The sequence below is a fragment of the Heterodontus francisci genome, chromosome 5 (assembly GCF_036365525.1).
Source record: "Heterodontus francisci isolate sHetFra1 chromosome 5, sHetFra1.hap1, whole genome shotgun sequence".
Taxonomy (NCBI): domain Eukaryota; kingdom Metazoa; phylum Chordata; class Chondrichthyes; order Heterodontiformes; family Heterodontidae; genus Heterodontus; species Heterodontus francisci.
This window is the reverse complement of record NC_090375.1, coordinates 9,521,644-9,547,352: the sequence shown is the minus strand read 5'-3', so window position 1 is coordinate 9,547,352 and position 25,709 is coordinate 9,521,644. Positions and strand designations below refer to the sequence as shown.

The following is a 25,709-nucleotide window of genomic DNA, read 5'->3' as shown; positions in this document are numbered from 1 at the left end:
TCACTATTTATGACACCACCAATTTTCATGTCATCTGCGAACTTACTGATCATACCTCCTATATTCACATCTAAATAAAAGAGATGCTACAAACAGCAAGCGTCCCAGCACCGATCCCTGTGGTACACCATTGGTCACAGGCTTCCACTCGCAAAAACAACCCTCGACCATCACCCTCTGCTTTCTGCCACTAAGCCAATTTTGGATCCAATTTGCCAAATTGCCTTGGATCCCATGGGCTCTTACCTTCTTAACCAACCTCCCATGCGGGACCTTATCAAAAGCCTTACTGATGTCCATGTAGACTACATCAACTGCTTTACCCTCATCTACACATCTGGTCACCGCCTCAAAAAATTAAATCAAGTTAGTTAGACATGATCTCCCCCTGACAAAGCCATGCTGACTATCCCTGATTAATCCCTGCCTCTCCAAGTGGAGATTAATCCTGTCCCACAGAATTTTTTCCAATAGTCAATTGTTTACTGATCAATACACCTTATCCTGAAGTTGTCACAATCGCATCCACTCACACATTCGCTCGCATGCACACATACCCACCCAAGAAGAGACTGAGAGAGAAGGGAAAAAGGAAGGGGGTTTTCAGTGGGAGAAATGGTTACGATAAACCTGTTGAATTCTCTTGAGAATCAAGTTCGAGATGTGTGTAGGCCTGAGATGATTGTAGGTTTCTCTTTTGATTAAAGGTTCTGTTGAAGATGGTGGTTACTTCTCGCTCTCCCTGCTGTATACTGTAGATGTCGGATTTTTTCAGCAGGGCACTGCGCTTCCTGGCTTGGCTGGAACTCAAGCTGTTAAAAGTAGCTTCACCTTCTGGGTCTGTGTGTGTCTCTCTCTCTCCCAGTGGCTGTCTTTTTTAAGGTAAAACTGTGTCACCTCTTGCCTCCTGGTAGGAGACATTTTCCCCTCTTCCCCATGGCGATTGCACAGTGGCCCAGGACGTGGCTACGCCACACCTCCTTTGTTTTAGAAGAATTCAATTCTGGAATGTTTTTAGGATAGGTGTAAGATGGGTTTCATTTACACCTTATGGCTTTGAAGATCTGTCCCTGGTCTTTTTCATAGTGTTTGAATACACAAAAGGCCAATCCCCTTTTTCTTCAATGGCCATTTTGGACCATTGTTCACGTTTTAAAATAAAGATTCATTTTTTTCATGATAAAGTCAATTTTTCATAACTCTTCAGAGTTAGTCCATGGTTGTTGTATCATTGCACTTCTGGTGCATGAGAAACCTCCCCCAAAAGGCATAAAACAAAACTCCTTGGATATCATTGTTATGCTGTTTCTTTTTTGGGTTTAGAAAGAAGGAAAAATGAAACAGGAAGAAAGTTTAGGGTCACACCGCTGTACACCTTAATTTCTTTCTCTCCTCCATTTTACAAATGCTACAGCTGGCATTGTTTCGAACAGTCATTTGGAGTTAAAGTTGACATTTTTCACCACCCTCCCTTTGGATGAGGTATCATCAATAAATTGCATTTCTTTTGTTACATGTTGTCAAATGGGGTTGTAGATTCTCTCCCACCAGATTGTACTACTTTAGGAATGTTAATCTCCAGAACCAGTTGATTGTTAGTGAAGCTTGTAGGATGCAAATTTCTGTTACTGCTTGGTGAGGTTCCCTGCTTGTACAATTTTTAACCCCTTCAATACTGCTTCCACTATACATGGCATTAAGCATTATTATTTAGTGGAAGGGGTCAACTCTGCATGATTTAGTGTCTGGGGGAAGGGGTCAACTCGGTATTATTTAGTGTATGGAGGGGATGGTGTCAACTCTGCATGATTTAGTGTATTGGGGGAAGGGGCATCCCTATTATTTAGTGTATTGGGGGAATGGGTCAACTCTACATTATTTAGTGTATGGGAGTGGGGATGGGGTCAACTTTATTATTTAGTGTATGGGGAGGAAGGGGTCAACTCTATTATTTAGTGTATCGGGGGAATGGGTCAACTCTGCATTATTTAGTGAATGGGGGAAGGGGTCAACTCTGCATTATATTAGTGGGAGCGAAGGGGTCAACTCTACATTTTGTTGAACTGTTTCCTTTATAAAGCTCTGGTTAGGCCCCAACTGGAATATTAGAGTCATAGAGTCATACAGCATAGAAACAGGCCCTTCGGCCCAGTGTCCATGCCAACCATAATGCCTATCTATACTAATCCTACCTGCCTGCATTAATTCCATATCCCTCTATGCCTTGCTCATTCAAGTACCTGTCCAGATGCCTCTTAAATGTTGCTACTGTTCTTGCCTCCACCACCTCCTCTGGCAGCTCATTCCAGATACACACTATTCTTTGTGTGAAAAATTTACTCCTTTGATCCCCTTTAAACCTCCTCCCTCTCACCTTAAATCTATGCCCTCTAGTTTTGTCACCCCTATCATGGGAAACAGACTCTGGCTATCTACCCTATCTATGCCTCTCATAATGTTATATACCTCTATCATGTCCCCTCTCAGCCTCCTTTGCTCCAGGGAAAACAGACCCAGCCTATCCAATCTCTCTTTATAACTCAAGCCCTCCAAACCAGGCAACATCCTTGTGAATCTTTTCTGCACCTTCTCTAGCTTAATCACATCTTTCCTGTTGTGCGGCGACCAGAACTGCACACAGTACTCCAAATGCGGCCTAATCAACGTTATGTACATTTGTAACATGATGTCCCAACTCCTGTACTCAATGCCTCGGCCGATGAAGGCAAGCATACCATACGCCTTCTTCACCAGTTCTGGTCACCAAACTTCAGGAAGAATGTGAGAGCCCTTGAGAGGGTGCAGAGGAGATTTACCAGAATGGTTCCAGGGATGGGGTTTTAGTTACAAGGTTAGGTTGGAAAAGCTGGGTTTGTTCTCCTTAGGAAAAAGGAGATTGAGGGGAGATTTAATAGAAGTGTACAAGAATTATGACAGGCTTAGATAAGTTAGACAAGGAAAAACTGTTCCCTTGAATAAATGGTACAAGGACTGGGGAGATATAGATTGAAGATTTTGGGCAAGAGATGCAAGGGGAATATGAGGAAGCATCTTTTCACGCAGCTAGTGGTAATGACCTGGAACTCGCTGTGCAAAAGGGTGGTGGAAGTGGAGACGATGACTTCAAGAGGAAGTTGGATGACAATCTGAAAGAAATCGACTTTCAGGGCTATGGGGACCTAGCGGGGGAATGGGACTGACTGCATAGTTCCGTGGAGAGCCGGCAATGACTCGATGGGCCGAATGGCCTCCTTCTGTGCCGTAAATGAGTTGATGACTCTATGAGTAGGGGGTCAGGCCAATGTGTGATCTGGTGATGAGCAGCACACCCCCCACCATGGCAGTCTTGGCAAGGCAAGTAGTGACGATTTAGCCAGGTAGGGAGGTTTCATTAAGTGGCAAGGCATCATAACCCCTCAGCACAGTTTCCATTAAGTCCATGATGTTGATGCAATTATCCACAATAAGTTCACGGGTGGCAAGGGCCTTGTTCACAAGTGAACAGACATTTTGGAAGGAGATGCACAGAGAGTTGGTGAGCACTAATACACTGGCAGAGTCCACAGGGTCAGCAGTGGGAGGGGTGAGTTGGGCAGGAAGAAGATTAACAAGATTAGTCCCCACACAAAACACACTGAGCAGGAAGGTCGACGACAGAGTGGGATGGGGCAATTGGGATTGCTGCTCATAATGAGTCAGCACCAAATGCCTCGATTCCCTCAGTTTCCCAACTGGTGGGATGGGTTACAATTGCTCCCATTCAGGAGGGTATAAAGTCAGCTTTCCACCTGATTTTGCAGGTCTCCCACCCAGTGAGTTAGGTTAAAATTGCCTCCTCAAACTCAGAGGCAAGAGTGCTACCCACTAATTATCTGTCTACCTTTAATTAAAAAAAGGGTGTAGGTACATAGCACGCAAAAACAATGAGCTGGGGTAATGTTCCATTTATTTCATAAATGAGAGAAATCATACAAGTTATGAACATCACAAACACATGAGTAAATGAAGATGCACAGCTAACGTTTCGCATTAGTGTAATTTGGATGGTCCATAACCAAATTCTAATCCCAACGTCCGCCTGGCAGTTAGTTTTGTAAATTTAATTAATGAATGCTTAACATGGTCATATGACACTCTTGTGTTTGCTATTTTAATGGAGGAGCTACCATGGTGAAAGTAAATAAATTGGAAACTGTGTTACAACAGCAGACCAGCAAGTTAAAACTTCTATGTTTCCACAATTCGTGAAACGATGTGAAATCAAAATTTGGGTTAACAGAAACTTTAATCGTCTGGAGACAGTTCGGAGAGCTTTATTTTAATGAGTGAATTGTGGGTCTCCCCTATCATTACTGTTATGAGTAAACCCTAAACTGCTATGATATGTGTGCTTTCGAAACAAAAAACTTATGAATTCAAAATAAAAAGATAACTAGAATTTTTTTGAATTCGTTAACCTGAAGTGATTTTTTTTTAAAGTTTAAGTTTTGATGGTTTTCCATTTAGAGCAGTTCAACACTTCAACAGTATTTCATTGACTGTCATGTGCTTTGTGACATCCTGAGGCTATAGCTGCTATATAAATGCAAGTTATTTCTTTCCAACGTGTTTGGCTATAACAGAGAATTAGAGGCAGATTTTCAACTGGTGGGTTTCCCACCAGTAGATTGCAGCTCCCGGCAGGGACAGAGGAAGCAGAAAAGCAATTTTTAACCACTGCTGAACTGCTGCCGGCCCATTTCCTGCCCAGAACAAGCCTGAAGAGGATGTCAAGCAGACATCAGCCAGCGAAGGTTAGGTGGCCAGGGTAGAGTGGAGGGGGCTTTATGGTGGGCCTCACAAGAGTAGAGAGGAGCTGGGGATTGGGTGCGCAGAGGAGCCTGTGGCTTTCATAGTGAGGGCTGGAGGAATGCTATGGCTTTCATGCTCAGGCCCTGGTTAAAATTTCCCACTTTGCATTGATTTAAGTGGCTTTAGGCAGATGTCTCATCCTCCTGCTCGTTAATATGTCAGGATCTGAGCTGGTATGGTCACCTCCTCATTGTTAACTGCCCAGACACCTGATTTCTGTTGGGCCAGTAGGATTAAAATCAATCCATAGTGTTAACCCTCTCTTTTCCAATATATTGAGTTCATTACTGCTAGTAGATCATGAATTTGTGGATGTTTTTGTTTATTAATTTATTTTCAGTTGCTGTACATGATCCTATTTAAACCACAGCAGCAGCAACAATGCAGAGGTATGGACATTCTGGAAACATTAACATAAAAGCAAAATACTGCCGATGCTGGAAATCTGAAATAAAAACAGCAAGTGCTGGAAATACTCAGCAGGTCTGGCAGCATCTGTGACAAGTGAAGCAGAGTTAACATTTCAGGTCTGTTACCATTCATCAGAACTCTGATGAAAGGTCACAGAACTGAAACGTTAATTCTTATTCTGGAAACATTCACATTATAAGTATTTCAGTGGTTTTGAAATGGGCCTGATTTTAACTCTGTGTAAGTGAATAGATTTTGAGTGTTAAAATCTCACCCAATGATTCTTGCAAGTTAAAAGCAAAATACTGCGGATGCTTGAAATCTGAAACAAAAACAAGAAATGCTGGAATCACTCAGCAGGTCTGGTAGCATCTGTGGAAAGAGAAGCAGAGTTAACGTTTCGGGTTCGTGACCCTTCTTCGGAAGGGTCCGAAGAAGGGTCACTAACCCGAAACGTTAACTCTGCTTCTCTTTCCACAGATGCTACCAGACCTGCTGAGTGATTCCAGCATTTCTTGATTCTTGCAAGTTGTCATGTAGGAAACATGGCAGTCAATTTGTGCGCAGCAAGGCCCCACAGAAAGCAATGTGATGAATAACCAGATAATCTATCTGTTTTAAGTTATCTTCCTGTGGTTAGAGGTTGGTGTGATCATGTGAATCCTTTGGTACTTCTATCCGAGATGTGATGCACTCTTTCCTGCTTTTCCCAAGATGTAAATATCAGACAAGGATCCAGTGATAGATTATGCAATCAAAACACTAAACATATGAACAAAAAAGCATTGGAACTCAACAAATGTTAGGGGAGGGGGTGGAAATGAACAGATACTAAACTGTGCTTCAGTCGTAACAACTTGCATATATGAATATTATTGTTGTTGCTCTGGGCAGATACCCTGAGTTAGAATCATGATTCCCCTCTGTGTGAACATTTTAACCTAACTTGTTGGCTGGAACGTGATTTTACACTCCTCCCAGTAGAGAGTGAAACCAGCATTGTGCCCATTCCCGACAGTTTCCCAATGAATGGGTTAGGTTAAAACTTCTCTCAGTGTCTCTACTTGAACAGTATGTTGTTTCTCTTCAGATCCCAACAGCCTGCTATCTAAAATAAAAGCAAAATACTGCAGATGCTGGAAATCTGAAACACAAACAAGAAATGCTGGAAACACTCAGCAGGTCTGGCAGCATCTGTGGAGAGAGAAGCAGAGTTAACGTTTCAGGTCAGTGACCCTTCATCAGAACTGTTTTGATGAAAGGTCACTGATCTGAAACGTTAACTCCGCTTCTCTCTCCACAGATGCTGCCAGACCTGCTGAGTATTTCCAGCATTTCTTGTTTGTGTTTCAGCTTGCTATCTAATTCAGGCATCTTTTGGTTTTTACTTTAAGTTCTGTTAACATAGAGATACAAAGTACTTACAGCACAGAAACAGGCCATTCGGCCCAATTAGTCCATGCCAGTTTATCCTGCACCTCATTTAATCTCACCCTATCAACATTGCCTTCTATTCCTTTCTCCTTCAAGTGTTTATCTAGCTTTCTTAAATGCATTCGTCCTATTCACCTCAACTACTCCATGTGATACCAAGTCCCACATTCTCACCACTCTCTCCTGAATTCCAAAATTCTTTAGGGCTTGATGGGGTAGATGCTGAGAGGCTGTTTCCCCTGATTGAAGAACTATGGGTCATAGTTTCAGTATAAGGGGTCGGCCATTTAGGACTGAGGTGAGAAATTATTTCACTCGGAGGGTTGTGAATCTTTGGAATTCTCTATGTCAGAGAGCTGTAAATGCTCAGTCGTTGAGTATATTCAAGACTGAGGTTGATAGATTTTTGGGCACTAAGGCAATCAAGGGACGTGGGGATAGAGTAGGAAAGTGGAGTTGAGGGAGATGATCAGTCATGATCTTATTGAATGGTAGGGCAGGCTCAAGGGACAATATGGCCTACTCCAGCTCCTATTTCGTATATTCTTATTGGTGGCGATCTTATGGGACCCTAGTTTTGGCAGATACATGCATTGGACCACCAATATTAAGTGCCAAAGATACAAATACCAGGCTCCATTTCATCACATCCCTAGTCTCAGCCATGCTTCAGGAGCCAGATGGGTGTCCACGGGAAGAGGTATAATCTGAGTTATGCATCGGACCTCTTGTCTTTCCAATCAGGCAGTGCCGGGGGAAAAACTTCCCTTGCTGGAAGATCATACACCCTCACCATAAAATAATTTGAAAAGCTTTTAATAATGATGGTTGAATCAAGTTTATTTTAGAAATATGTTTAGCATATTAATTATTCAAGTATAAAAAATAAAATTAGCAGCAAAATTTAGTATTGTATTTGGCCCCACAGAATATAGCACCAGTTAGGAAATAAAATATCTGCATCACGTTTCACAAAGTTAGTGGGTCTTTAATAGTAAAGGGTTGCTGTTATTTTAAGCCAAACATAAATGTGTCAAATTAAATTGACTGAAACTAGAAGAATGCAAAGTCCAAATTACAATAAATTAATAGTTTTACATTTTGACAGTGGTTCAGTCGTCCACTGTGATGAAGTGCAGGAAGGTAGAATTATCTTTGCAGGTACAGACAGTAGCTAGAGTTTACATGGCAGGGCACCGAGTCACACTAACAGCACCATGGACTTCCACTGCTTTCCTGAATGATACTGGCTTCACATTGATCTTTACATTCGCCATGCAGCCAATGAATGGATTGCGAGTTGGGAAATGAGGTAACTGTACAGTATCTGAAAGTTCAAAAAGATCAATAGATTTTAGAATAGAACGTAGTAATACCTATAACATGCAAAATGCTTCATTCAGTATGCTAAAGCTTTGAGCCAACAGCTATTCTATTACTAAAATATATTAGGGTGACATTTCGTTAGTGTTATTGAGGCGGTATTTTCTCTTTTTCCCATTTATGCTCTGAGGACTAAAGTGCTACAGTGAAGAAGAGCAGGGCAGTTCTCCCCAGTGTCCTGACTAATATTTATCCCTCAACCAACATCACTAAAATGGATTATCTGGTCATTATCACATTGCTGTTTGTGGGAGCTTATTGTGTGCAAATTGGCTGCCGCATTTCCTACAATACAATAGTGAATAATCTTCAGAAATATTTCACTGGGATGTCCTGAGATCGAGAAAGGAGCTACAGAAATGCAAGCTTTTCTTTGATATCAGTGAAATTCCTTACTAGTTTTCTGTCCCTTTTTTGTACATGTCCTTCAAACCACATCGTTTTCTCCAAACTGAGAAGGGCCACTCTAAGGTGAGTTGCTACTTCATGTGCGCCTCCATGGGTTTAGTGATTGAGCAGTATTGGCAGTGGGTTGCAAAGCAATTGCCTGAAAGCGCTCAGAGGATATTGTGGCTAGGTGGGAAGAGCCTAAACAACAGGAATAATCCTTTTAAATATTGCAGGGGAGGGGACAATGTAAATATCCTGCACTCTCAGTTAAATATATAGAGATCATGAACATTGCTGAGTAGCCTGTTGAAATGGACACTTCAGCTCAAACGTTTAGCGCAATATCACCTGACAGTTTGCAGATTGCTCAAAACATCCCCACACATGTACAATAAACCCCATGACCTAATGCACTCAATAGTCCCCCGTGAGACCCTGACTATGTTGACATGAATAAACTTGCAGAATATGCTTGTAAATGACAATCAAATTTTAATCATAGGTAAATTACATAGAATATACAGCACAGAAACAGGGCATTTGGCCTAATGGGTCTGTGCTGGCATTTATATTGACATGTGTTTCCTCCCATTCAATCTACCTCATCTCATTTGATGTCAAATTTTGTTTCGATAATGCTCCTGTGAAGTGCCTTGGAATGTTTTTACTACATTAATGGGGATTATATATATGTAAAATGTTGTTGCCATTGGAACGGTTGCCATTATTTGAGAGTAACAGTTACGTCATTGACTGAATGAGAGAAATGACTGAAATGCGAAATGACCAGGGCAAATGTAAAAATAATGCTTTTTTTAAGCTTTAATAACAATCATCTTACCTGGGATGCCCCCAACATAGAGAGGATCCGCGGTGTCGGTGGAGAGCAAAGAAGAAGGTCCAACAACATGATCACGTTCTGCATCCACGTCAAGCTGCACCACATTATTTCTTTTGATCACTGGATTAGAATAAAAAACACGTACAACAGGGATTACACTTCAAAAAGTAATTAATTGGCTGTAAAAGGTAAGTCAATTGAAACCGAGACTGAAATCTTTTTGTTGGGTGATGTATTAAGGGTTATGGAACCAAGGTAGGTAAATGGAGTTAAGGCACAGATTGGGCCTGATCTAATTGAATAGCAGAGCAGGCCCAAGGGGCTAAGTGGCCTCCTCCTGTTCCTATTTTCCGAAAGTGCTTTGGGACATTCTGAGGTTGCGAAAGGCACGTTATACAACCACACAAGAACTAGCAACAGGAGTAGACCATATAGCCCATCGAGCCTGCTCTACCATTCAATACGATCATGGCTGATCTTAGGATTCAATTCCACTTTCCCACCCACTCGCCATGTCCCTTGATTCCCTGACAGACTAAAAAACTGTCTATCCCAGCCTTAATTATATTTAATGATGAAGCATCCACAACCATCTGGGGTAGAGAATTCTAAAGATTCACAACCCTATGAGTCAAGTAATTTCTCCTCTTCTCAGTCCTAAATGATTGGCCCCTTATCCTGAGACTGTGGCCCCGTGTTTTAGATTCCCTGGCCAGCGGAAACAATCTCTGTGTCTACCCTACCCAGCCCCTTTAGAATCTTGTATGTCTCAATTAGATCGCCTCTCATTCTTCTAAGCTCCAGAGAATACAGGACCAATTTACTCAGCCTCTCATCATAGGACAACCCCCTCATCCCGGGGACCAATTTAGGGTAAACCCTCACTGCCTCCAATGCAAGTTTATCCTTTCTTATACAGTCATTAAATGTGAGCCGAAAATTGCACACAGTACTCCAGATGTGGTCTCACCAGACCCTGCACAATTGTATAAATGTAATTATTTCTTTTATAAATTCGGTAAAGCTATTAATGTTTGGATATATGTTCATTTTTATCAGAATTGCAAATAACAACTTAATATTTTACTTGTCCAGAGTCCTGGGCCAATGTTTATCCCTGAACCAACATCACTAAAACAGATTATCTGGACATTATGGACATTTCTGTTTGTGGGAGCTTGCTATGCATAAATTGGCTGCTGCAGTTTGCTACATTAAAACAGTAATTATATTTTTTAAAAGTACTTCATTGGCTGTAAAGTGCTTTGGGACATCCTGAGGTTGTAAAAAGTGCTATATAAATGCAAGTCGGTTTGTCTTCCTGTTCCTTGTGTATTTTTGGGACAGAAATAGCCAATGATTTCAACAACAAACAAAAAAACCCAACAGCAACTCTGAAGCTTTTGTTTTCTGGGTACTGATGTAAGTGTGCCATTTTAAACACTAGACCTTTGTGTGGAGAAAGCACAGAAATCTTACTTCTTCTAGAACACTACTGGATATTAACTTTTGTTAGTTAGTTATCACTAGGACTTGGTCTGGGCATCAATCCAGCATTTCATAAAACCTGTTCTACACATCTATTTGTAATTTAAACAGCAGGAGTATTTGATGGAACTAAAAGAAATGTTTGTGGAAAAGAAAATCTGGCTCATAGAGTTATTCAGCACAGAAGGGATCCACTCAGCCCATCGTGCCTGTGCTGGCTCTTTGAAAGAGCTATCCAATTAGTCCCACTCTCCCCGATATCAGAGCTCTCCTGACGTCAGAGCCCATCCTGATATCAGAGCACCCCCCGACTATTTCAGGGCCTGACTGCACTCCACGCAGGCGAGGTTTCTCTAACAGCAGCTGGAGCCATCACAGGGCAGGGAGGTAGTGGGTAATGGTGGCGGGGGGTGGGGGGAGGTGGGGCAACAGGATGCACAGCGGTGGGAAATTTTAAAAAGCTAAGCTCTCACGCTGCTGGAGGCAGAGCTACGGAGAAGAATCCTTGATTCTGGGGAACTCCAGGTCATTGCGGGAGGGCTGCGACTCTAGCTTCAGGCCACAGGCCTCATCTCACTTCTTCCCAAACTTTGCCTCTTCTATCTCCCAATAAACAATGTTTATTTGATCATCACTGAGTTCTGCCTGGACTGATCCTCTGAAATCTGGTGCTGCCAAACCTATCAGATCTCTACCGAGTGTTTTGCCTGATAATTAATGTATTTTCATTCTTGTATAATAAAGATTGATTTTTAAAAAAATGTTTCTAATGAATGTTGTGGTAGATCTGGTGTTTGATTCCTAACTTGCCTGTTCTGTGGTTGTTTATTTCTGCAGTTAAAACAAGCTTAGAGCTAAAGTGAAGGATTCTTACCTGCTATTCTGTGTGACTGACCATCACACAGTGACTGAGGTGTGACTGATGTGTTGAAATCACCAGCTCCATTGTTTACATGGACAGTAACCTGAGAATAAGAATTAGAAAACATTTCATTATCTTTTAAATAAAACTAGCCTTTGTTTTTGTCATATTGAAAGAAGTGTGACCCCAAAATGTAACTTTGCTCAGCGCTCACTACATTGATAAGGGGAGCAAAAGATTCTTTAACATTTATTTAGCAAATAATCTTGATTTATATTTTTCATGGACTGATAGATAAAACAAAATTGGGACTGTGGCAAAAACTATAACTTTATTTTAAAACAAAATTATTTTCAAGATGTGTGTGTCACTGGCATTTACTGCCTATCCCCGTGATGCAACTGAGTGTCACTTCAGAGGCCAGCCAGGAGTCAACTACATTGCTGTGGGACTGGAGTCACATACAGGCCCAGATTTGGTAAGGACGCCAGGTTTCCTTCCCGAATCCTTGGGATGACGCGTTAAACCGAGGACCCATCTTCCCTCTCAGGTGGACGTAAATGATCACATACCACTATTTTGAAGAGGAGCAGGGAGTTCTCCCCAGTATCCTGGCCAATATGTATCCTCAATCAATATCACAAGAACAGATTATCTGGTCATCATCACATTGCTGTTTGTGGGAGCTTGCTGTGCACAAATTGGCTGCCATGCCTCCTACGTTACAACGGTGGCATACACTTCAAAAGTATTTCATTGACAGTAAAGTGCTTTGGAATGTCCGGTGGTTGTGAAAAGCCCAAAATAAACGCAAATCTTTTTTTCCTTTCTTTAAAGAACGTTACACATAGAACATAGAACAGTACAGGCCCTTCGGCCCACGATGTTGTGCCGAACCTTTAACCTACTCTAACATCAAACTACCGACATACCCTTCATACTACTATCATCCATGTACCTATCCAAGAGTCGCTTAAATGTCCCTAATGTATCTGCTTCTACTACCACCGCTGGCAGTGCATTCCACGCACCCACCACTCTCTGTGTAAATAACCTACCTCTGACATCTCCCCGAAACCTTCCTCCAATCACCTTAAAATTATGCCCCCTGGTGATAGCCCTTTCCACCCTGGGAAAAAGTCTCTGGCTATCCACTCTATCTATGCCTCTCATCATCTTGTACCCCTCTATCAAGTCACCTCTCATCCTTCTTCGCTCCAATGAGAAAAACCCTAGCTCCCTCAATCTTTCTTCGTAAGACATGCCCTCCAGTCCAGGCAGCATCCTGGTAAATCTCCTCTGCACCCTCTCTAAAGCTTCCACATCCTTCCTATAATGAGGCGACCAGAACTGAACACAATATTCCAAGTGTGGTCTAACCAGGGCTTTATACAGCTGCAGCATAACCTCGCGGCTCTTAAACTCAATCCCCCTGTTAATGAAAGCCAACACACCATACGCCTTCTTAACAACCCTATCAACTTGGGTGGTAACATTGAGCGATCTATGGACATGGACTCCAAGATTCCTCTGTTCCTCCACACTACCAAGAATCCTCTAAACAGGAGACACCAGCACTCATACCCACTAAACAACCTACAACAGCCTTCCACACTATCCACAACTCCAGCAACCTTCGTGTCATCGGCAAACTTGCTAACCCAGCCTTCCACTTCCTCATCCGAGTCATTTATAAAAATCACAAAGAGCAGAGGTCCCAGAACAGATCCCTGCGGAACACCACTGGTCACCGAGCTCCAGGCTGAATACTTTCCATCTACTACCACCCTCTGTCTTCTATGGGCCAGCCAATTCTGTATCCAGACAGCCAACTTTCCCTGTATCCCATGCCTCCTTACTTTCTGCATGAGCCTAACATGGGTAACCTTATCAAACGCCTTGCTAAAATCCATATACACCACATCCACTGCTCTTCCTTCATCAACGTGTTTTGTCACATCTTCAAAGAATTCAATAAGGCTTGTGAGGCATGACCTGCCCCTCACAAAGCCATGCTGACTGTCTCTAATCAAACTATGCTTTTCCATATAATCATAAATCCTGTCTCTCAGAATCCTCTCCAATAATTTGCCCACTACCGACGTAAGACTGACTGGTCTATAATTCCCAGGGTTATCCCTATTCCCTTTCTTGAACAAGGGAATAACATTTGCCACCCTCCAATCATCTGGTACTACTCCAGTGGACAGTGAGGATGCAAAGATCATCGCCAAAGGCGCGGCAATCTCTTCCCTCGCTTCCCGTAATAACCTTAGGTATATCCCGTCTGGCCCCGGGGACTTATCTATCCTCATGTCATTCAAAATTTCCAGCACATCCTCCCTCTTAACCTCAACCTGTTCGAGCATATCAGCCTGTTTCACGCTGTCCTCACAAACGACCAGGTCCCTCTCACTAGTGAATACTGAAGCAAAGTATTCATTTACGACCTCCCCTACCTCCTCCGACTCCAGGCACAAGTTTGCTCCTCTATCCCTGATCGGCCCTACCCTCACTCTGGCCATCCTCTTGTTCCTCACATAAGTGTAAATGCCTTGGGATTTTCCTTAATCCTACCCGCCAAGACTTTTTCATGTCCCCTTCTAGCTCTCCTAAGTCCATTCTTCAGTTCTTTCCTGGCTACCTTGTGATCCTCTAGAGCCCTGTCTGATCCTTGCTGCCTCAACCTTAAGTAAGCTTCCTTCTTCCTCTTGACTAGCTGTTCCACATCTCTTGTCATCAAAGGTTCCTTCACCCTACCATCCCTTCCTTGCCTCATCGGGACAAACCTTTCCAGCAGTCGCAGCAAGTGCTCCCTAAACAACCTCCACATTTCTGTCGTGCATTTCCCTGAGAACATCTGTTCCCAGTTTATGCTCTCTAGTTCCTGCCTAATAGCATTGTAATTTTCCCTCCCCCAATTAAATATTTTCCCATCCGTCTGCTCCTGTCCCTCTCCATGACTATAGTAAAGGTCAGGGAGTTGTGATCACCATCACCGAAATGCTCTCCCACCAAGAGATCTGCCACCTGGCCTGGTTCGTTGCCAAGCACCAAATCCAACATAGCCTCCCCTCTACTCGGCCTATCTCCATATTGAGTCAGGAAACCTTCCTGGACACACCTGACAAAAACTGCTCCATCCAAACTATTTGCACTAAGGAGGTTCCAATCAATATTAGGGAAGTTGAAGTCACCCATGACAACAACCCTGTTACTTCGGCACCTTTCCAAAATCTTCCTCCCAATCTGTTCCTCCGTGTCTCTGTTGCTATTGGGGGGTCTATAGAAAACTCCCAACAAAGTGACTGCTCCTTTCCTGTTTCTGACTTCCACCCATAATGACTCAGTAGACAAACCCTTCTCGACGACCTCTCTTTCTGCAGCTGTGATACTATCCCTGATTAGCAATGCCACTCCCCCACCTCTTTTACCTCCCTCCCTATTCCTTTTGAAACATCTAAACCCCGGAACATCCAACATCCATTCCTGCCCCTGTGATATCCAAGTCTCTGTAATGGCCACAACATCGTAGCTCCAAGTACTGATCCATGCTCTAAGTTCATCACCCTTATTCCTTATTAGTGAACCAATGTTTTTTTTAAAACAACAATCCAACAGCTTTATGGTCACTTTTACTGGTTCCAGTTTTTTTTTTATAAGAATTGAATTTAAATGATCAATCTCATGCAGTGCAATTTGAACTCAAGTTCTACCTGGATTATCAGTCCCAGCATGCTAGGATTTCTAATCTAGTAACAGAGCCTCTACGCTACCGTACCTTTTCCCTAAGGCACATGCAAGACAGTGTAGCAAGGAAACGAATGGCATTACCATCACTGAATCCCCCACTATCAACATCCTAGGGGCTACCATTGACCAGAAACTGAACTGGAGTAGCCACATAAATACCATAGCTACAAGAGCAGGTCAGAGGCTAGGAATCCTGCGGCGAGTAACTCACCTCCTGACTCCCCAAAGCCTGTCTACCATCTACAAGGCACAAATCAGAATTGTGATGGAATACTTTCCACTTGCCGGATGGGTGCAGCTCCAACAACACTCAAGAAGCTCGACACCATCCAGGACAAAGCAACCCCCTTGATTAGCACCCCATCCTCAAACATTCACTCCCTCCACCACCGACACACAGTGGCAGCAGTGTGTACCATCTACAAGATGCACTGCAGCAACGCACCAAGGCTCCTTCAACAGCACCTTCCAAACCCGTGACCTCTACCAACTAGAAGGACAAGGGCAGCAAATGCATGGGAACACCACCACCTGCAAGTTCCCCTCCGAGCCACACACCATCCTGACTTCGAACTATATTGCCGTTCCTTCACTGTCGCTGGGTCAAAATCCTGGAACTCCCTTCCTAACAGCACTGTGGATGTACCTACACTACATGGACTGCAGCGGTTCAAGAAGGCAGCTCACCTTCACCTTCTCAAGGGCAATTAGGGATGGGCAATAAATGCTGGCCTAGTCAGCGATGCCCACATCCCATGAATGAATAGAAAAAACGGGTAGGATTTTTGTTTAGGATTTTGTTTAGGATTTTGATTTATGGAGGGAAGGTCTTACGAGGAAAGGCTGAGGGACTTGAGGTTGTTTTCGTTAGAGAGAAGGAGGAGGAGAGGTGACTTAATAGAGACATATAAGATAATCAGAGGGTTAGATAGGGTGGATAGTGAGAGTCTTTTTCCTCGGATGGTGATGGCAAACACGAGGGGACATAGCTTTAAGTTGAGGGGTGATAGATATAGGACAGATGTCAGAGGTAGTTTCTTTACTGAGAGAGTAGTAGGGGCGTGGAACGCCCTGCCTGCAACAGTAGTAGACTCGCCAACTTTAAGGGCATTTAAGTGGTCATTGGATAGACATATGGATGAAAATGGAATAGTGTAGGTCAGATGGTTTCACAGGTCGGCGCAACATCGAGGGCCGAAGGGCCTGTACTGCGCTGTAATGTTCTATGTTCTATGTTTGTGCACTGCGTGGAACAAAATAATAAACTTGGTGTGAAAGTGGTGTTGCGATTGGATGTTCATTATAGAATCTGTCTTATGTTCATTGCTATTTAAGTCAAGTGGTTTCTATAAAAAGCAGGGAATCTGTTAAGGCAATTGTACACCCAATTTATTATTTTGCAGCATGCAGCACACACATTATTCCCCTTTTCCTCCTCGAGCTGCTCTCTTACATGTGCCCCAGCTAAAGTTTTATTTTCTTTACTGTGGTGTAGAAAGATCAAATGAATCAATCCCTGAATGAAGCAGGCTTTCCTGCCCGAAAATTTCACATTTTTATATTTGCAATGTCAGTTTAATGCTTGAATGGCAAGTTAAACGCCTACCCACTGAATTAATTAAGAATGCATTTAAGAAACATGCTAATCACACAGAAAATCTTGCCCCTAAGTATGTTTGCAATGATATGTCAACCTTCCAAAAAGTAAAGGTACAGTTCTCAGTTTTCTTATAACATATGCATCAATACAGAATGAAGCCTTTGTCGGGTAGGTATGAGCAACTGACCAATAAAACACTTTGGTCCCAAAATTCTGTGGAGATTCTCCCAATATCCCATAAGGGTTGCCAACCCTTCAGGATTGTCGCAGAATCTCCAGGAATTGAACATTAATCTCCAGGACACTGTTGCAAGCAAACCTGGGAGAAAAACTGTAAGGCATTAAATTAACTGTGCGCTTTTTTACAGCTTAATTGAATACAAAATTATTGGAGAAGGCAAAAAGGCTGCTTCACTGGATGGGAGCTAACCTTCAGGATTATGTCCACCCAGAGTTGGACATATCCCTCTGTAACTGGCAGGATATCAGAGGAACCGCAGATTATCCAGACATTCATGACATGTCTGTTTGTGGGAACTTGTGTGCAAACTGACTACATTACACAATGACTACATTGTAAAAAGTGCTTCATTGCTTGTGAAGCACTTTGAGATGCCTTCTTTCTTTCTTTTGGGCCTCCTTATCTCGAGAGACAATGGATACGTGCCTGGAGCTGGTCAGTGGTTTGTGAAGCAGCGCCTGGAGTGGCTATAAAGGCCAATTCTAGAGTGACAGGCTTTTCCACAGGTGCTGCAGAGAAATTTATTTGTCGGGGCTGTTGCACAGCTACATTACACAATGACTACACTGTAAAATGTGCTTCATTGCTTGTGAAGCACTTTGAGATGCCTACAGGTTGTGAAACATGCTATAGAAATGCAAATGTTTGTTCTTTCCTGGAACAAGGGCTGAGTTCGATTTGGGCATCAGATATTGCAGGGAACCCATGCTTGAGCTCATGCTTGATGTGCATCAGTGTTACGGCCACTGAGCATTGCATCATCTGTGTCACATCTACTTAAGGATTAAATTAACAGATGCTATGATTACTGGGCTCTTTAAGCCAAAACGGAAGAATTTTGAGAAACGAAAGGCACAATTGAATTCTTTCCTCAATGTATTAATTAAAAACAGTCATGATCTAGTTGTCCTCTTATCAATCAGTAACCCATACACACTTTGTAACTGTGTTGCTCTTCCTCCCCCCGGCAATCACCAAAGCATTTAAGTGCTGTGTTGCTTTATATGTATCGATAAAACAAGTTTCAAAGGCAAACATATCAATTACTGCTTGTTCAAAGTCTTAAAAAAATGTTTAGTAAACTGTACAAAGTTGGCATTGCGATTTAATGAGGTTAGCAGTCTGTGTTTGATGCTTGAATGCCAAAAATAATGAGTTTATGTCTCAGCAATGGGGAGGGAAAGAATGTAATTATGTTTACAAGTGTTCTATATTCTAAAGGTTATCTGGATAAAGTTTAGAAGTCAAAATGGCAATTCTTTTTAGAATAATAAATATATTGCTTATTATAGATTGATTTTTCTTAGGATAAGGAAGTGTCACCTTTTGTTGCTATCAGATAATTAAGATTTCAGAAATGTATATATGTTATATATATGAATTTGGCCTAACCATCAGCCTCAAGAAAACGAACATCATGGGGCAGGATGTCAGAAATGCTCCATCCATCAATATTGGCGACCACGCTCTGGAAGTGGTTCAAGAGTTCACCTACCTAGGCTCAACTATCACCAGTAACCTGTCTCTAGATGCAGAAATCAACAAGCGCATGGGTAAGGCTTCCACTGCTATGTTCAGACTGGCCAAGAGAGTGTGGGAAAATGGCGCACTGACACGGAACACAAAAGTCCGAGTGTATCAGGCCTGTGTCCTCAGTACCTTGCTCTACGGCAGCGAGGCCTGGACAACGTATGCCAGCCAGGAGCGACGTCTCAATTCATTCCATCTTCGCTGCCTTCGGAGAATACTTGGCATCAGGTGGCAGGACTATATCTCCAACACAGAAGTCCTTGAAGCGGCCAACATCCCCAGCTTATACACACTACTGAGTCAGCGGCGCTTGAGATGGCTTGGCCATGTGAGCCGCATGGAAGATGGCAGGATCCCCAAAGACACATTGTACAGTGAGCTCGCCACTGGTATCAGACCCACCGGCCGTCCATGTCTCCGTTATAAAGACGTCTGCAAACGCGACATGAAATCGTGTGACATTGATCACAAGTCGTGGGAGTCAGTTGCCAGCATTCGCCAGAGCTGGCGGGCAGCCATAAAGACAGGGCTAAATTGTGGCGAGTCGAAGAGACTTAGTAGTTGGCAGGAAAAAAGACAGAGGCGCAAGGGGAGAGCCAACTGTGCAACAGCCCCAACAAACAAATTTCTCTGCAGCACCTGTGGAAGAGCCTGTCACTCCAGAATTGGCCTTTATAGCCACTCCAGGCGCTGCTTCACAAACCACTGACCACCTCCAGGCGCGTATCCATTGTCTCTCGAGATAAGGAGGCCCAAAAGATATATGTTATATATATATTTACAGACCACAGCTCAATGACTGATCTTGTGCACTAGATTTTTTTTTCTATGCAGAGGGCTTTCAGAACATGGAGCGTCAGCCTAGATTTTTGCTCAAGTCTCTGGAGTAGAACTTAAACCCATGAACTCAAAGGCAAGAGTGCTACCGACTGAGGCACAAATGACGCAGAGATTATAACATGATGTATAAAACGCAACTATAAAAATTATGAAAGTGCAAGCAGTTACAATCGCATGATGGATTTGATCATCTCTCACAAGTGTTCCTGCAAGCTTGAGCAGGCACAGGTCTATGCTGACTATTCCTGCCCGTGCACTAAGGATCAAACAGTGGGTGTGACTATTTTTAGACAAAGCAAAAATATTGTTAATTACTCCTCTGAACAAGGTTTTCTTGCTGCAGATGTTATGCTTCCGGCCAAACTGCTCTTTGCAAAGTTAATGATAAATAATTAATGCAGGTATTGGAAAGATGCTTAAAGGAAGTCAATCTCGGAGCAATACATCAGGCATTGCCTGATCACCAAGAGCCCGCTATCACCATAATTTTTCAGTTTAAGTGGCAGCTGCAGTAAAAGTGGTTCTAATTCAGGAAATTGGTGATCAGTGTTGATTTTAATGGGGGTGGAGGAAGCGAAGAGCTCAAAAAATTAACTTCTGGCTGCATATAGTGATACCATTGTTTCTGGCTGCAATGGAGATGATTGGGCAATTACCCATCAAACATGTTTGGAGACCACACTGCTGTAAGTGACAAGGATTGATTTTACACACACAATTTGTATTCTGTAAACATCCTCCACTTGTTGCATTTTCTGGAGAAATAATCCTGCTGTACTTGGAAAATTCTGCTGTACTTTATGTGTAAATCTCCAACTCATTGACAACGCTGTGTCAGCCAATCTTCACTCCGTTATCTTCTCATGGTTTAGGACAGAGTAATTAGACAGCAGTGCAAAAGTCCCAGGAAATAATGGTATGGTGTAGGTAGTGCTGTACAACAGGCCCTTTCAATGTAGATGGTCACCACAATTGTGCAAATTCTGGGCTGTTCTGTTTTAAGCAAGATGGTGACTTATAGTACAGAAGCATGAAAACAGGCTGTACTGGTTTAAATAAGTTGATCCATATCTTTAAGTGTTGCAAAATAAAGCAGCTTAGCAACTTGTATCTGGGCTGATTTCACTGTGTCTGTGCAGAAAGACTGAAGGAATAGATAAAATCATAGAGTCATAGAATGGTTACAGCACAGAAGGAGGCCATTCGAGCCTTCGTGTCCGTGCCAGCGCTCTGCAAGAACAGCTCAGTTAGTCCCACTACCCTGCCCTTTCCCCGTAGCCCTGCAAATCTTTTCTCTTCAGATAATTCTCCAATTCCCTTTTGAAAGCCAAGATTGAATCTACCTCCACCACAAGCGGAGATGGTGTTACAGTGGTAATGTCACTGGACTAGTAATCCAGAGATCCAAGCTAATACTCTGGTGACAGGGGTTCAAATTCTGCCATGGCAGATGGCGGAATTTAAATTCAATTAATTAATATAACATTTGGAATTGAAAGTTTGTCTCAGTAATGGTGACCAAGAAACTACCATCGATTGTCGTAAAAACCCATCTGGTTCACTAATGTCCTTTACGGAAGGAAATCTGCTGTCCTTACCTGGTCTGGCCTACATGTGACTCCAGACCCACAGCTCTTAACTGCCCTATGAAATGGCCTAGCAAGCTACTCAGTTGTACAAAACCAATACACAAAGAAATGCAGTGGTTCAAGAAGGCAGCTCACCACCAGCTTCTCAAGGGCTATTAGGAATGGGCAACAAATGCTGGGCATTGCTAGCGATGCCCACGTCCCATGAAAACGAATTTTAAAAAATCTCAGGCAGTGGGGCATTCCAGATCCTAACCATTCTCTGTGTAAAAAAAGCTTTTCCTCATGTTGCCTTTGGTTCTTTTGCCAATCACCCTAAATCGGTGTCCTCTGGTTCTTGACCCTTCTGCCAATGGGAACAATTTCTCCCTATCTACTCTGTCCAGGTACCTCATGATTTTGAATACGGCTATCAAATCTCCGCTCAACCTTCTCTTCTTCAAGGAGAACAGCCCCAACTCTGCAATCTATTAACATAACTGAAGTTTCTCATCTTCGGAACCATTCTTGTAAATCTTTGCTGCACCCTCTCTAATGCCTTCATATCCTTCCTAAAGTTTGGTACCCAAAATTGGAACCACATTCCAGCTGAGGCCCAGCCAGTGTTTTATAAAGGTTCACCATAACCTCCATTGCCTTTTGCACTCTGTATCTCTATTTATAAACCCCAGGATCCTGTAAGCTTTATTAACCACTTTCTCAACCTGCCCTGCTACCTTCAACGATTTGTGCCCCCCAGGTCCCTCTGTTCCTGCACCCACTTTGGAATTGTATCCTTTATTTTATATTTCCTCTCCTCATTCTTCCTTATTATCATTTCACACTTTTCTGCATTAAATTTTATCTGCCACGTGTCCATCCATTCCACCAGCTTGTCTCTGTCCTCTTGAAGTCTATCACTATCCTCCTCACAGTTCACAGTACTCCAAGTTTTGGTCATCAACAAATTGTACCCAAGTCTAGGTCATTAATATATATCAAGTAAAGCAGTGGTCCTACCTTCCTCCAGTCTGAAAAATAACCGTTCACCGCTACTCTCGGTTTCCTGTTACTCAGCCAATTTCATATCCATGCTGTCACTGTCTCTTTTATTCCATGAGCTTTAACTTTGCTGACAAGCCTGTTATGTGGCATTTTATCAAATGCCTTTTGGAAGTCCGCATACACTGCATCAACCGCATTACCCTCATCAACCCTCTCTGTTACCTCATCAGAAAACTCAATCATGCAGGAAAGACAAGAATATCAAGTTCCGATCACAAAGGTTACAAGATCATGTTAGATATTGGACAGTACCAGAGTTTAGGCTGCTTACAGGAATGATGAGCACTGCTTTACACGGGATGATTTTTGCAGCAAGAAATAAAGTTGTAACAACAACAAAGACAGAAGGTAAACAAACTGAAAGTGTATGGCATGTAGCTGATATGTAAGTCGTTCCTACCTTTCCCTTGTACATATATAGACTGAGGTAGTTTCCCTCTGGACTGTTGATATGGAAGAGGACTCCAGTCTGGCTTCGAGGACGCACTTCAAACAGCAGCTCAAAATCCTTGCCCACGACAAACGAGTTATCTGAAAACAAGCATTCAGCTATCACTAATGAGGGATATTTGGTTATTATATTTAGGCAGCAATGTACTGTGCTACAGGATGATGGGATGTTGATTGCAACTTGTAATTCCTTACCAAATTAATCTGCAGTTTCAGTCAGGCTAAAAAAGGAAGGTGCTGAACAGTGAAGAAAGAGCGAGAAACCGGGAGAAAATGAAAAAGAGAGAGGGAGAAAGAAAGCGCGAGGGAGAAAAAGACTTGCATTTCTATAGCACCTTTCATGATCTCAGGATGTTGCAAAATGCTTCACAGCCAATGAAGTACTTTTGAAGTGTAATCACTGCTGTAACGCGGGAAATGCGGTAGTTAATTTGTTCACAGCAAGCTCCCACAAACAACAGATGCTCAGTTTTAATTATGTTCGTTGAAGGATAAATATTGGTCAGGATACCACTGCCTCAGTATTGCCCCTCCGACAGTGCAGCGCTTCCTCAGTACTGCCCCTCCGATAGTGTAGGGCTCCATCAGTACTGGCCCTATGACAGTGCAGCGCTCCCTCAGTACTGACCCTCTGACAGTGCAATGTTCCCTCATTACTGCCCCTCAGACAGTGCAACGCTCCTTCAGTACTGACTCAGTAATGACCCTCCAACAGTATAGTGCTTCCTCAGTACTGCCCCTCCGACAGTGCGGCACTCTCTCAGTACTGCCCCTCTGACAGTCCAATGCTCCCTCAGTATTGCCTTTCTAGCAGTGCAGTACTCCCTCAATACAGCCCCTCCGACAATGCAGCGCTCCCTCAGTAATGCCCCTCCGACAGTGAAGGGCTCCCTCAATACTGGCCCTCCAACAGTGCAGCGCTCCCTCAGTACTGCCCCTCCGACAGTGCAGCGTACCCTCAGTCCTGACCCTCCGATAGTCTGTTGCAGCTCTTTGAAAAAGCCTGCCCATTTTCCATCTCTTGAGAAGCTGAGAAGCAAGTGTAAGAAATTGCCTGAAACCCCTGATACTGCATTTTCCTTGGAAAGTCTGCCCAAACTGATCTTCGATGTCGCCTGACAAGAACTGTTCTAGGAAGATCCCAGTGAGAGCCGTCTAGATGTATTTGGGACGCCAAGCCAAAAAGGACTTCTGACATCTTTTCATATCTTCTCTTTTTTCTTCAAGAATTAGCAAATATTAAAAAAAATTTTTTTTTGCATTAAAGCGCTAAAGAGTAAATTTCTTTTCTTTGGTTAACCGGTGTATGTGTGTGTGTGAGGGTGTCATGAAGACCCCCACCTGCCAAGAATGAATCATATAAATTTTGTCATATGAATATTAATTTTAAACTGCTGCTGGATTGAAGAAATGACTTGTTTAAAGAGATCACCAGACAGTTGGTTGGAGGACATTTGCATACCAAGAGACTATGCTTTAAGAGACAAAGCAACTACTCCCTGGTCCAATTAATCCAAATGAATTTTGATCACCAGAAATTGAAAGTGCAAGAAAGCTTACATTCCAGTGTCTGCTCAGATGGAGAATCCACAAAAGCAGGAGTGGTTAAATCAGTTAGTCACATGACAAACCTGCTAGCCAACTTGGAGTTTTGAATTGTGTTCACAGGACAGTTTGAAGATAGACTGCAGATTGCAACTGAACCTGGAACAAGACAGCCTCTCTCCTGGCTGGCTCTCTCTTGCTTTCTCACAAGCCTCCGGACCCAGTGAAGTCGCCTAAACCTCAAGAGAGAGAAGACTCCTACATCGAAACAAGTTAAAGCGTGCACTGGGCCCCAACGAACAAGACGACTTACCGGCAACCAAAGACTCCACATTGAACTCAAAGGACTGTAAATACAGCTAGCTATTGCCTCAAACTTTACCCCTTTATTCTTGCTACTTTTCTGTCTTTATCTGCGTGTGTGTTTATCGCGTACGCGTATTCGTAGTCATTAACCGAATTAGAGTTTAAGATTAATAAATTTCCACCTTTCTTGTTTAAATCTAAGAAAATCTGTCTGATTTGATTTCTTTGCCTTGCAATTGGAAAGCAGTGAACAAGGATTCACTGAGGGGGAGCTAAAAACATGGTGTTTTAAAATTAAATCCTGTTACAGTAAAACCAGGCAAAGGCTGAGAGGGAACCCCTATCTCACATCGTCGTAACAGAGAGGCAAAGGTAAAAAGATAACTTTTATATTTCGATCTGTGTGTTTATGGTTAAGACTTGTTTTATAACAGACTGATAATTTTGTTGTTTATTAAAGAAACCTGGTTGGTGTGTTTTATTCTGGGATAAAAATAGAGTCTATGATTGACTGTATCAGTAAGTGGGAAAATAGTTAAATATATGTTGTGACCTGTGGAGAAGTGGAACTAGAATGAACAGTGCACTCCTGCCACCTCAGGCGTAATGAAATTAATGATTTGAACTTCAATGTGAGAGGTATGATTGAGAAATTTGCAGATGACACAAGAATTGGCCATATAGTTGATAGTGAAGAGGATAGCTGTAGACTCCAGAATGATATCAATGGTTTGGTTGAGTGGACAGAAAAGTGGTAAATGGAATTCAATCCAGAAAGGTGTGAGGTAATGCATTTGGGGAGGGAATACACAATAAACAGGAGGATATTGAGAGGGGTAGAAGAAGGGAGAGACCTTGGAGTGTATGGACACAGGTCCCTGGAAGTGGCAGGACAGGTAGATAAAGTGGTGAAGAAGGCATATGGAATGCTTTCCTTTACTGGCTGAGGTATAGAGTACAAAAGCAGGGATGTAATGCTGGAACTGTATAAAATGCTGGTTAGGCCACAGCTGGAGTATTGTGTACAGTTCTGGTCACCACATCACAGAAAGGACATAATTGCTCAGGAGAGCGTAGAGAGGAGATTAACAAGAATGTTGCCACAACATGAAAGTTGCTGCTATGAAGAAAGATTGGATAGGCTGGGGTTG

General features: G+C 42.8%; 1 protein-coding gene across 3 annotated transcripts in view; it reads right to left on the bottom strand.

The window, feature by feature from the left end:
- Positions 1-6,596: 6,596 nt before the first annotated feature.
- lama3 (laminin, alpha 3) overlaps positions 6,597-25,709 on the bottom strand; it is a 456,248-nt gene continuing 437,135 nt past the window's right edge. For all 3 annotated transcript variants that reach the window (XM_068031084.1, XM_068031086.1, XM_068031085.1), the window contains 4 exons: positions 22,658-22,788; positions 11,673-11,763; positions 9,311-9,430; positions 6,597-8,023 (listed from right to left, as the gene is read on the bottom strand). In XM_068031084.1, coding sequence (XP_067887185.1) covers positions 7,878-8,023; positions 9,311-9,430; positions 11,673-11,763; positions 22,658-22,788 — 488 coding nt within the window. In that variant the 3' untranslated portion in view covers positions 6,597-7,877. The remainder of the gene's footprint in view (positions 8,024-9,310; positions 9,431-11,672; positions 11,764-22,657; positions 22,789-25,709) is intronic.